Consider the following 13,908-nt stretch of genomic DNA (forward strand, 5'->3'; position numbering starts at 1 on the left):
TTTCATGATACGTTTCTTATGTAAGTATCTTAAAGTATACATTTGAAATATACTGTTGGATATTATTCATTAAAAGGGACATGAACTGAGAAATCAAAATCCACCCCATTAGACAAAAAAAACTTAAATTTAAAACAAATCTGTCAAAACAACAGGTTGTGAAATGCGCCACTTTATGACGTAATAGTGTGGCTTGAAGGGGAAGTCGTGGCCTAATGGTTAGAGAGTCGGACTCCCAATCGAAGGGTTGTGAGTTCGAGTCTTGGGCCGGCAGGAATTGTGGGTGGGGGGAGTGCATGTACAGTTCTCTCTCCCCCTTCAATACCACGACTTAGGTGCCCTTGAGCAAGGCATCGAACCGCAGCATAAAATGGCTGCCCACTGCTCCGTTGTGTGTTCACAGTGTGTGTGTGTGTTCACTGCTCTGTGTGTGTGCACTATGGGTTAAATGCAGAGCACGAATTCTGAGTATGGGTCACCATAAATCTGTTTAGCTCCGCCCACTGAAGCCAATCTGTCAAAACAACAGGTTGTGAAATGCGCCACTTTATGACGTAATAGTGTGGCTAAACCCCGCCTCCGCAGTGGAAGATCAACGCCTTCTTCTACATCACTGCCTGTTTAGCTCCGCCCACTAATCTGCGCCTGTAGAGTATATAAATATTGAGAGGCACAAGCGGAAATCAAACGATAATGATGCCTCGAAAACAACAAGAGGCTGTGCAGTGCCAAGCTGTGAAAAAACATATTGCCTTCCTTCTGATCCCAACTTTAGGAAACAAACAATAAAACTCAATTCAAAATAATCACAAATACTCAAAATTAAAAAAAAAGCTAATTTCACCTTAGATTCATTTACAAACAAGGCACAATTCGATGCAGGATTTTCAGAAAGACTGAAACTAAAAGATGCTGTGCTGACTATATTGGATCTGACAGTAATGTCGCTTCACACAAGTGTGAGTAACTGTTTTTATTATGTGCTCAAATATTGCTTTGTCAGTTACTGATCGTTTGATATGTACTGAGTATTTATAATCACAGCAGCATCCTTCTATGAAGGATGTCGGCTGTCAAACATACACAGCTGTTAGCCAATCATAGCAGTGGGCGTTTACTTCCGAGTCTACAATCCAACATGCCTTTGAGGGCGGTCAAAACAAGACAGAAAATAGCCCATTACTTATGATATTTTCTGATGTAAAAATCTTGATAACATTATAAGGGGACCTCAGAGAACAACAGTTCATGGCCCCTTTAAAACGTCAAAGACAGTCCTTGTTTCGTTTGTGGATTCTTATCAAAAGTGTTCAAGTTCATCAAATTGTGCTTTTCTCATATTATATTAAGCAGTACAACTGTTTTCGGCAATAGGTAATAATAAGAAATGTTTCTTGAGCACCAAATCAGCATATCAGAATGATTTCCTTAAGGATCACGTGACACTGAAGACAGGTGTCATGATGCTGAAATTTCAGCTTTGCCAACAAAGAAATAAATTACATTTTAAAATACATAAAAATAGAAAACAGCTATTTTACATTGTGATAATATTTCACAATATTGCTGTTTTTACTGTATTTTTGGTCAAATAAATGTAGCTTCGAGCATATAATACTTCTTTCAGACACATTAAAACATTAATGTATGCCAACCTAATGTATGCCAACTATGGTGAATTGTTTGGGTTTTTCATTGATCTTATTTTAAATAAGTCTGATATGGTCTTATTTTATAAAAACAGCCTTTGGATTTAATACATGTGCGATATGCAAACATGGTTATTTTGTCAACACTGGAAAATGCAATGACTGCTTTGACAATTCAGTAGATGGGAGTTGAAAATCTATTAAAAACTCTCCTCCACCATCTGATGGTGTTCTCACACGTGATGTGAGGAGATTTGGAAGAAAAGCACTTGGAAAATGATACTTATGATACATTAAACATGCTGAAAAGAAATTAAACCTAATTCCTTTATTGGATATTACAGCGATATTATTTATTTTTATTATTTCATTGTTGCTATTTTTACTTGTGAAGAAACACGCTGTACATCAATGTACGTGATACACAACCAATGACTTTATATGGACAGCTTAACTCATTTTACTTCATTTAATAATGTCTTTGTACGTTCATTCTTACAGTAGTTTTTCTTATACATTCAGCCTATTATATAAACTAATTTCTCATAAGACAACAAATGTTTCTCATTAGAAAATGAGTGTTAATGAAAGTACCAAGCTATGCCAGTTTCAAAAGAAAAAGGGCTAGCAGAAAATCTATACAATTAAACTTCTGTGCCACAATTCAGTGTCTCTTACATTCAAGCAAACTCAGTACCTTCCTCATACTGTATTCAGTATTTTACAACCAAATTTCTAATAACAAAAAAGTAGAATACTGCTCTGCCTTAGTTACAACACACACGTGAACATCTGCATTGCATTCAATTCCAGAATGAAAATATGTTAATGTAGTGTCGTTATAACAGGAGCCCTTCATCAAAACAACATTTGTTCCAGACATTGCATCTGGTAGCAGTTTAGCATAGTTTTGTAGGTTTGTTGGCAAAAATTGTAGCAGGCTGGGAAAAGAGTCAAATGACAGATCCTTTCAGACAGTAGTGATTTTTTAGAGACAGTAGCAGTCCAGCTGTTTCCTTCCTGTGACCGATTATTGACAGGTGTTGTAGACCTGAATCTGTTTATTGATGGCATTCAGGATTGCCTTCATTTTATCTTCCAGGCCATCCAGCTGCCTGGCTTTTCCTTCCAACACCTTCTGGTTTTCCTCGTAGTCCTTTTCTAGCTCTATGGTTGCAAAACAACAACAAAACCAGGTCAGAAGTACAAGGAAATAAACAATGACTGCCTAACAAAGGAAATGGCAAAAGATCAGTATTGCTTATTTCCACAAGAGGGCAGTTTGTTTTTCAGTTACTTGACTGGTACGCTTCAGAAATGTGTTCTTTTCAACATAAAAATATAATATTTATAATACAGTTATAATATTGATGATAACAAATAATATTTATTTTTATTGTTTATATTTTATAAATAAATAAATAAATATATGTGCCTTATTTATTAATTCATTCACTCATTTTGCATTTATTGATTGTTATATGAGACCAGCTCTGTGCCAAAAACCTAAATTCAATATAAAAAAGGAATGTATATATATATATATATATATATAGATAGATAGATAGATAGATAGATAGATACATATTATAATTATTACACAAAATTTATTTTACAACATAAAATTATTATATTTATAATGTTTTTAAAATATATTTAAATGATAATATAAATATAAAATAAAAATAATAATTTTGATTTTTTGAACAACACTTCTTATTTGTCAAACATTGTCACAGGTTAAAACAACAGTTCCAATTTTCATTATAACTAAAGAAATTAAAGAATAAAAGTAATAATACATAAATGAAAACAAAAATAACTCAATACCCTTAAATATAAAAATAACATTTATTTTAATTATTCAGATTCAGATTCCTTTTATTTTAATTTTTTATGCTCCGCATAAATTGAAATTCCGTTTCACACATCCACACCTCAGTAATTCAGTATTTATTTATTGCTATATTACTCTGTACTGTACATCTATGATGGGTCCATATTCAAAATATATATAATTATATAATATTATATTAATTATATTTATGTTTAATATTTATTTACAAAATAATATTTATTCACTTTATGCTATATTAGGCCAGCTCAGTGCTGTTCATCCCTGTACCGTTTTACATATATATTTAGACGTCATTAAAGCAAAAGAGCGACAAACCAAATACTAAGAAATTCTGATATATATGTTAATTTTTCAATCTTACTTAAACTTCCATACTGATAATATAAAATGTAATAAAAAAAATGTATTAAATTAGAAACAAATGCAAAGTATTTCCACTACTGGTCTCAGACTTTTCTGACCAAACTGTACAGGTTCTTCCAAATCCATAAAACAATTTAAACATAAAACTGAATTGTAAGAACTTCCTCCGGTTCTCTGTGTGTCTCTCACACATTTACCTGCCAGCCTCTGCAGTTTATCCTGAGCATCCTTTAGCAGCTCCTTGGCTTCATCTCTCAGGCGCTCTGCTTTCTGCTTAGCGTCCTGCATTGTCTTCGATTTATTTTCCATCAGACCCTGAACAGTACGGTACTTATCAGACAGCTCGCCGTCCAGGATCTAAAACAGACAATAAAGTCACTAAATTCTGCATTCTAAATGTCTTGCAATTATATAGTTGGGTAATAAGGCTATATTGTATTTATTTTGCGTGCATCAGGGAGCTACTATCTGTGCGTCTTTTTACTTTCACTTTCAAATTCATGATCACAACCACTCTATGTCTAGGGAGTGGTGCTATTGATTTTACAAGATAAGATCATTTTTCAGTTACGCTAAGGATCTGTTGCTCACCAAATCCTCCAACATCGTCCGGTCAATCATCTCTCCTTAATATCTTCACATGATAAGTGAAATTTGATGTACTGTAATGTGACTGACTATCTTAGCAAGGCTAACCATGTCCCTTTACGGACTCCGTAGAATGTTTTACTCATTTGGATTTTGACTTCAGGCACATCCCTAAACAAAACATTTTGTGACAAACAGATGACAGCCACACACCTCTTTAGCTTCATTGGCCTTGTCGCGGGCCATGGTGGCCGTCTCCTCTGCCCGTGCTGCGTCCAGGCTGTTGTTGGCACGTTTGGTCTTTAAGGCCTCTATTTGGCGCCCCAGATCTCCCAGCCTGTCCATTGCATCATTAAGATCTCTCTCACGAGCTGTGGTCTCTGATTGGATCTTTAGAAAAATTATGAGGGCACTTGTGGTCAAAACTGATCAATTTAGGAGCATAAAAATTCAAGTCAATCCTAATTAAAGTTGCTTTACTTGTGCTAGTCGGTTCTGAGTTAAGCCGATGTCCTTTTTAGCTTTCTGAATGGCCTTTTCTGCAGCTGCCTGAGCCCGGCCGGCATCGTTCAGGGCCTTTTTCACACTCTCAGCTGTGTTCTTTACTCCCTCTGCCTTATTCCTAGAGTGAAAGAATATGGTTTGCATTTACATTTACAAAGTGATGTACTGAATCAGTGCATAAAACCAGATGTGCAAATAGTCACCTGGCTTTCTTGGCATCATGCAGCAGCTTTTCTGCTTTGAGGACATCATTCTGGGTTTGTTCCAGAATGGCGTCCACATTGGACAGGCTCTTGACACGGTCTTTAATCTCATCTGCGAGGTGTTGAATCTGCCTGGGAGAAGCAGGGATTGACAGCTCCAGCACCTGATTGGCCACCGCCTCAATGCTGTCAGGATCTGCCCCCTCCTCTACAAATATTCAACATGACATGTAGACAGTGACCAAAGTATGAGCATTAAAGGGTCTTCAGTGTTCAGACAAGTCTGGGACAGGGTTGAACCTGGCGTTCAGGAAATAAAATAGTATTGGGAGTTCAAAAGTATTGGGAGTTAAAATTCTGGGAGAAGAAATGAAAAACAGAGAGGGAATATACAGTGCCCTCCACTAACATTGGCACCCTTGGTAAATATTAGCAAAGGCGGCTGTGAAAAGAAATCTGCATAGTTTATCCTTTTGATCTTTCATTAAAAAAATTCACATAATTCTAACCTTTCACTGAAGTAAAACAACTAAAAGTGGTGGGGAAACTCACATTATGAAATAAATGTTTTTCTACAATGCATGTTGGCCACAATTATTGGCACCCCTAGAAATTCTTATGAGTAAAATATCTCTGAAGTATATTACTATAAGTATTAAACCAAATGAGGACTTAATAGGCTAATTAAAAGACAACAGGTGAACTAAATACAATAATCACATGCACAATAAGAAAATGGGTCAAGCAACAAGGCACTAAAGACAAAACCAAAAACACAAAAACCATACATGTGAATATAATATAATATAATATAATATAATATAACACAAATGAGGAAATCCCGAATTTAATATAATATAATATAATATAATATAATATAATATAATATAAACTCACGCATGAGGAAATCCCGAATTTGTTTGATGAGGTCCCTCAGGTCGTTGTTAGAATGATCCACCTTATTTTTGGTATCACTAGCTTTTTCCAAAGCCGCCTGGGCTTTATCCTTAGCTTCCTGTGCCTTGGTCTTAGCATCTGCCACCTTAATAAGACCATCAAGACAATATAAGTTGCAGAGAAAAGACTGAAGACTTTCTGGAGATTGTTAAGTCGTAAAAGAGTATTGATAGCACTAAAAACACACTAATCGTGCTATTCATTGGTCAGAAAAATTAAAGAGTGTCTCTACCTGCTTAAAAAGCTCTTCCACTACTCCCATAGCTTTATTCAACTCTTTTTCTGCATGCTTGGATCTATCCAAGGCATTTTTGGCCACTGCAACGGCTCCATTGCAATTCATACCACCACAGTGGCGCTTGCCTTCATCATCACGACAACCAGCACCGCCACAAGGACTGTCCACACATGGAGCGTCACCCGGTGCTCCACATACCTACAAAAACGATATATCAAGAGCTCTAAAGTAAATTAGTATCATAAAAAAATCAAACACTATGAATAATATTACATATAATAAGATACAATATAATAATTAATATGGTAATAATACTAATATTTTATTAGATAAACACGTTATAATATTTTATACATTATATAAACAATGATTTTATAATATTTTAAATATATACCTTTCTATTCTTTGAAATTCTATTAAAATTCTCGAAGAAAATATTTAAAATAACAAGCCAGATGTATGTATGTATGTATGTACTGTTCTAACTTAAATTTTTTGAGGCATTTGTCGTCATTTGTGTTGCATCCTGCTTACCTTTTCATTGATTTTCTTTATGTCCAAATTCTGAGCTTTAGCATTTAAGTCTGTGAGCGTCCGTTTGTTGGCAGCATTTTTGCGGTTAAAATCGTCTCTCTTTTGGGCAATGAGTCGCTCTGTTTTCTTGCGGGTGTCTGCTGATCGGCTCACTGTGCTGGGAATGTCAGTGGTAGATCTGTTGGCGCGGTGCTCTGCATCACGTGACTTGTTGTACGAGGCCCGGATGCTGTCATATGCACCTGAGGAAAAATACCACATGTTAAATATTATGTATTCCTTTTTCAATAGACCCAAAAGATCAGTCAATGGATTGTTTCTATGGTAGGTTATAATAAATAAATGCCACTTGTTTCAATATTTAGCATATTTATGTATATTTTTAGATACAGTAATACAGAATCAGTGACTAACCCAAGAAGTCAGAGTTCTTGAGGATGTCAAGCTGACGGTTAAGCTGATCTGAGTTCAGGTTGAGTTCTTTTGCTTCTCTCTCCAGGGTACTTAATGCATTACTGGCCTCATAGTTACTGTCCTGCACAGCGGTCAGGTCTCCCTCCAGCTGGTTCAGTGTGTCCGTGGTCTCAGTGATCTGAGCTCTGAGAGACAGAAAGAGAGCTGATGAACTGACCAAACTCAACTCCATCAAGGGTGTAAAAAGTGAGGACAAAATGTGAGAAAAATGGTCAAATTTGAAATTATACTTAATATTTATGTGAAAGTGTGGGTAACGTGTTAAACTTGAACTCCTTTACAAGTATTCAACAAAAATATATATTTTTAAATTAATTACTTTATTGTTTAAAATTCATAAAACTTTTCCATAGCTATTGAAAATGACAGATAAAATCAAAAGGCATTTTCTAATGAATTAAAATGAAAACCTAATTAAAACAATCTAGTCTTAGTAATAAAAAGTAGGAATATCTTTCTTTTATTTTTAAATGTACAGAATATATTTGTCATAATGACCAGTAAATTAAATCTACTTATTAATTTTTTTGTTGCCATATTTAAATTAATTTCAATAGTACTTGTAAATAATTCTAGTAACATATAAATTCCCAATATTAATAATTGAGTATGGAAATGAAGTAAAATAACTAATTCTAATGGGGGGTAATTTCCCCCCAAACCTCCAAAATCCTCAACTAGTCAAGCAAATCTTTCAAGCGATCCAAAAAAATGTATTGTCTGCACCTGTGGTGTATCTCCCTCTAACCAAACTGTACCTGAGATCCTCGATCATGCCCATCAGAGTGGTCACAGCCTCAGCAGTGGCATTGCGCGCATTAACAATGTCCCGCACCTGTGCCAGCATGTCCTCCAACTCCTTAAATTTTCTCTCGAAGGCTCGAGTCAAGCCAGTAGTTTGAAGCTCCTTGGCTCGATCTGTGAGCACTTTAGTTCTGGTTGCCAGATCCTGAACGATGCGGTCCCAGTCCCCAAAGCACTGGTGGCAAGGCTTGCAGTCAGGGAAGGTGCCAGAGAAACCACGGGCACACTGATCACAGCGGACACCAGAAACTCCCTGCTTGCACTCGCAATGACCCGTCACACGGTTACACTGAGATGACTCGATGCCCCGAGGGTCGCAGTCACATGCTGTGGGGAACAGAAGTAACCAAATCAATCGGATTTTGGGAATTAAGTTTAATTGTGAATCAAAAATATGCTAATTAGAGCATTCAAGTTGACGATAAATGGTGTTACATTAGCGTTAGAGATGATATGGACACAGATTATAAATATATAAAGTGCTCTGAAAGTATCATGGTACCTCGGCACAGTACTCTTGGGTCACCCCAGTGGTTCTCCTGGCAGTCTTTACAGGTCTTCCCTCCAAACCCAACACGGCATTGGCACTGACCTGTGAACTATATGAATTTGGGTTAAAAAAAAAAAAGGCTTAGCAATATTTTAGTCTACTGCAGTCAAGTTAAAACTAGGGATGCAAGATATATGGATATCACATTGGTTATCAGAGATTTTTTTTTTTATATCGGTCAATAATGTATATTCTATTGTTTGTACTCATTTCTTCTATTTTTACCTTTAGATCATTTTTTCCATCATCTCATACTCATTTAATCTTTAATAACACAGTTAAATGTAATCTTTAGTTTAGTTACATGTAATCTTTCATTTCAAAATGAATATCTATTTTTCATATGATACATTATAATGTTGTGCCTAAATTCAATTGTAGCATTTGAAATGACTGCTTTTAGTTTTTAGTTCTTTATTTTTAATTTATTTAGACAAAACAGTATATAAGTTTAAAATCACTTTTATGAGTTATCAGCCATAATATAAAAATAATAATTGCTCTGTATTGGCCAGAAGTTTATTATTAGATAAGTCAAGCTTTTCAGATTTTCCCCTAAGTCTACTTATCAGCAAAACCTCTGATCAGCACCAAAAATAGAAAGGCAAGAGTTTTGGAACTGAGTTGATGGACTGATGAGACAAAGATTAACCTTTATCCAAGTGACTGGAAAGCAAAAGTGTGGAGAAAAAAGGGAACTGCAAATGATCCTAACCATACAACCTCATCTGTAAAGCTTGGTGGAGGGGGTGTCATGGCATGGGCATGGCTGTCTCTAGAACAGCACCTCTTCATTTTAATCATGACTTAATGTATGATGGCAGTAGCAGAATGAATTTGGAAGGGTACAAAATCATCTTGGCTACCAATATTCAAGAAAATGCCACCAAACTCATTAGAAAGCACTTCATATTGGATCAGTACAATGACCCAAAACACCCTGCCAGTTCAGTCAAGGACTTTATCAGGACAAAGAAATGTAAAGTCTTAGATTATTTATTTATTTATTTTTGAAAGAAGTCTCTTAAGCTCATCTAGGCTGCATTCAAAAGGACATGAAAAAGTAATATTGTGAAATATTATTAAAATTTTAACTAATTGTTTTCTAATTTAATATATTTTAAAATGTAATTTGTTCCTGAGATGGAAAAGCTGAATTTTCAGCACCGTTAATTGAATCTTTAGTGTCACATGATCCTTCAGAAATGATTCTAATATGCTGATTTTTATGATCAAAAACATTTCTTATTATTATCTATGTTAAAAACAGTTGTGCTGCTTAATATTTTTGTAGAAATCATGATACTTTTTCCCCAGGACATTTTCTTTGCTGAATAGAAAGTTCAAAAGAACAAATATTTTATAACATTATATATGTCTTTACTAATGTCACTTTTGATCAGTTTAAACCAACCTGAATTATTTTCTTTAAAAAATAAATAAAAAAACCTTACTGATCTCAAACTTTTGAATGCTACATACATATATACTGCCCTGAATATGAGCTTAATTTGTGAGCCAAAGGTACCTCATTACAAGCAGATGTGTAGGCATTGTCGGGGTCACAGCCACAGGACTCACAGCCTTGTCCACTCGCCAGGTTCCAGTAATTGGGAGCACAGTGATCACAGGTTTGTCCAATAACATGAGGCAGACATTGACACTGTCCTGTGGCACGCTGGCACACACAGTCCTCTCGAGACAGACACTGACTGCGCTCCGTGCCCAAGAAGTTGCAGGTGCACTCTGGGTAGGTGAAAGTGTTGATATGTTTTTGATGTTAAAAGTGCACTATAATGTATAAAAGTAATTTAAGACCCAGGTAAACTCACTCCGGCAGTTACGGCGGGAAGCATCTCCATAGTATCCGCTCTTGCACACACCACAATCCGGTCCTTCTGTGTTGTACAGGCACTTGAGACACTGGCCAGTATGTTTGTCACATGCCTCAGGATCTGATAGGTCAATGTTGTTACTGCAACGACAAGGTTGGCACCGTCCACCGATCTTAGAGGGGTCCCCATAATAACCCGAAGCACATTCGTCACAGCGTGGACCTGGTTGATGGAGAAAGTAGGCGTTTAGTTGCAAAAAGATTTTGATAACATATCCTCCCATGTCACAATTAAACAGAGACAATGTGTTTATAAAGCATCTGAGAAAAGAAGAAAAAATGGCTTTAATACAAATGAAGGACATTTTTTAATGCTGAACCGATTTTAATAATATTTTCTTTAAAGGAATAGGACTTAAACTGTCACAGCTGGAAAATCCATTGTCCTCTTAGGATAAAGCACCTCCAGTTTCATGATGCTTTTTCCATAACAATTTATTTAATAGGGTTTCTTAGTGAAACTTTAGAAATACATAATTAATATATTAGCAATGAGCAATATAATAAGCAATATTAGGTTCACATATCTAAAGGAAAAGGTGTTAAACTGAGTTGGAACTAAATCGTTATTGATTGCTTAATAATGGCAATACTTTAAATAGTAGAACAATATTCAGTTATGACATTAAACTAATAAATGTAATTATTAATGAAATTTATTTAAATGAATATTTAAGGGATGCTTGCAAGTGCACGCATACAAAATCTTCATGTAAAGCTCTACCAAGAATACACTCTAAGAATACAAATAACATAACTTACAAATGATGAAAAATGACTCTCCAGAAGATTTCATGAAAATTTCATGTTTTAGTCTTAATGTCAAATCATAATACACTCAGCTGTCTGATTACTAATATAATAATTTCCTAAAGAGTGAAGCGGTACAAAGCTGTTTTACATTAATATATCTGAATCACTTTTGAAGCTCAGTTATCTTTATTTTAATTTTGTCTAAACAGGAAGCTCTGATTCATGTATATTTATTCACTCTGTTGCTATGTTCATATTTTTTTTGCAGCCAAATGCTATAGAGACAGACGCCTGCTTCTCTGGCTCAAATGCTGGCAAAAGAACAGTGATGGGCACTCACTTCTAGTGATAGAATAGATAGAATAGAATAGAATTTATATCAGAATAGATATTCAGCTAAAAAAAATAGGATCTCTATTAAATTGACAGAAATTAATAGTATTTGAATATCAACTTAAAAACACCAAATTACATTAAAAATCATAAGTAAAATTAGAAAACTAGAACTAAAATAGAATAATAAATATTATTTTGTAAAATGATTGTAATAAATAGTATATTAGTATATTTATAGTATATTTAATATTTAAGACTCTGCATTTGAATAAACTGGACTTCCCAATGCTTAATATGAGAGAGAGAAGACAATTTAAGTTATCGTGTAGTTATTACTATTTAATTTCGCTCTGCTGTAAAAATAAGCGCTAAAAAAGCTTAGTTTTATGAAACAACTAGTAGCTACATTTAGTTAGTTACTCCCCAACACTGCTCAGTTATATACGACTCCGCTTGGTGCAGTTTCACAGGGTTCTGCAAATGTACATGCAAGGTGCGAAGTGCATGAGCCATGCGCTAGGGAGGGACGGGATGGGACGGGAGGGGTGATGGAGGTCGGGCAGCAGAGGTGGGGTCGGTCTCCATGGTTACTCACGCTTGAGGACTGCCCCTGCAGTGCGCTTTACAATCCCTGTGTCCAGTTGAGGAGGTGACAGGAGATAACACAAATGATCACTGCACTGTCTGATCAGAGTGACAGTGACCTTTATCTCTGATTATGGCATTTTCTGCATCCTATCCAGATGCAGATGGACTCAGGGTGTTAAATGTCAATATAAAGCCCAATTCAAGCACTTATTAATTCGGGATGTCATACAAGAAGTACATTAACGCATTGCATGTATGTAAGAAATGCAACTGCACATAACCCAGACCTCATCTTAATTAATTTTAATCCATCATCTGTGGAAGGAAAGAAAATTCTATTTAAAAATAAACAGGTTAAAAATACCTGTGTAACCCTGGTTGCAGTTACAGACCACCTGTTGGTTGCGGTTGTCTTGGTAACAAGAGGCAGCAAAGTTACGTCCGCTGTCTGGGCCCTCAGGACAGGGGCAGGGCCGACACTGACTCCCTAAACCAAGTGTTGGGTTTCCATAGTAACCATTAGCACACCTGTGGCAAGAGGTATTTATTTCATTAGCTTAGACAGAGAAAAACCAACCCTTTTCACTGTGTGCCTGCAAGCTTTAAAATATTCTCAAATATCTTTAAGTGTCCTCTAATGATAATAATTATCAGTTTAACCATACAGCTTAAAATGTGAATAATGTCTGTTTTTTCCTTGTACCTGTCACATTTTTCCCCAGCTGTATTGCTTCTACAGTTGATACAGGCTCCAGTCCTCTGGTGGCACTCGTCAGCATGTCCATTACATTCGCACGGCCTGCAGTTCGGGAAGCCCCAGTGTCCAGCCTGACAACCATCACAGCGCTGACCAAATGCACCGGCCCGGCATAGACACTGTCCTGAGTACTGTTCACAGAATCGGCTCTGGGAGCCCTCCAAACTACATTCACAAACTATAGAAAAAAAAAAAAAAAAAAAAATAAATAAACAAAAAAAAAAAAAAAAAAAAAAAAAAAGAAAGAAAATATAAAAGAAAGAAAGAAAGAAAGAAAGAAAGAAAGAAAATATAGCAAATATAATGAAAGAAAAACATAAAAAGAAGAGAACAAATAAAACAAAAACAAACATAAAACTAATCAAACAATAACAACAATAAAACAACAACAGCAACAATAAAAACAAAAGAAAAACAAAAAATAAAAGAAAGAAAAATATCAAATGAAATAAAGCAAAATATTAAAACAAACAAAGAAAAATAGAAAAAGAAAATCAAATACAAACATAAAAGAAAAAGAGGGAAAAAAATAAAGAAAAACAAAAGAATAAAAAAACAAATAAGAAAAGAAATAAAGGGGAAAACACAAAGATGAACAAACAAAAAGGAATTTTATCAAAATGTTACTCATGTACCACAGCAGGGAAAAAATTTGTCATACGTTTGCATCCGGAAGGGCCAAAGCCATAAGCTCCTGGTGCACATTCATCACAGCGCCGGCCTGATACGTTGGGCCTGCAGCGGCACTGACCCCCACGGACATCACACTCAGAGCTGAGCGAACCCTGAGGATCGCACTCACAAGCTGTGGGATCAATGTTCTTGTCTTAACAACATGAACAAGTTAAAACCCCAATA

At 35.6% G+C, this 13,908-nt stretch overlaps 1 protein-coding gene across 1 annotated transcript in view; it reads right to left on the reverse strand.

Moving 5' to 3' along the window:
* Positions 1 to 1,962: 1,962 nt before the first annotated feature.
* The window catches only part of LOC109064189 (laminin subunit beta-2-like), a 32,441-nt gene continuing 20,495 nt past the window's right edge, over positions 1,963 to 13,908 (reverse strand). The window contains exons 19-34 of the mRNA XM_042713030.1: positions 13,712 to 13,855; positions 12,997 to 13,228; positions 12,658 to 12,821; positions 10,555 to 10,779; positions 10,251 to 10,468; positions 8,675 to 8,771; positions 8,127 to 8,499; positions 7,309 to 7,493; positions 6,895 to 7,136; positions 6,355 to 6,558; positions 6,063 to 6,207; positions 5,166 to 5,373; positions 4,939 to 5,080; positions 4,672 to 4,848; positions 4,068 to 4,227; positions 1,963 to 2,816 (exon numbers count right to left, since the gene is read on the reverse strand). Of these exons, the coding sequence (XP_042568964.1) occupies positions 2,680 to 2,816; positions 4,068 to 4,227; positions 4,672 to 4,848; positions 4,939 to 5,080; positions 5,166 to 5,373; positions 6,063 to 6,207; positions 6,355 to 6,558; positions 6,895 to 7,136; positions 7,309 to 7,493; positions 8,127 to 8,499; positions 8,675 to 8,771; positions 10,251 to 10,468; positions 10,555 to 10,779; positions 12,658 to 12,821; positions 12,997 to 13,228; positions 13,712 to 13,855 (3,053 nt within the window). The 3' untranslated portion in view covers positions 1,963 to 2,679. The remainder of the gene's footprint in view (positions 2,817 to 4,067; positions 4,228 to 4,671; positions 4,849 to 4,938; positions 5,081 to 5,165; positions 5,374 to 6,062; positions 6,208 to 6,354; positions 6,559 to 6,894; positions 7,137 to 7,308; positions 7,494 to 8,126; positions 8,500 to 8,674; positions 8,772 to 10,250; positions 10,469 to 10,554; positions 10,780 to 12,657; positions 12,822 to 12,996; positions 13,229 to 13,711; positions 13,856 to 13,908) is intronic.

This window comes from Cyprinus carpio, chromosome A23, assembly GCF_018340385.1.
Source record: "Cyprinus carpio isolate SPL01 chromosome A23, ASM1834038v1, whole genome shotgun sequence".
NCBI classification, from domain to species: domain Eukaryota; kingdom Metazoa; phylum Chordata; class Actinopteri; order Cypriniformes; family Cyprinidae; genus Cyprinus; species Cyprinus carpio.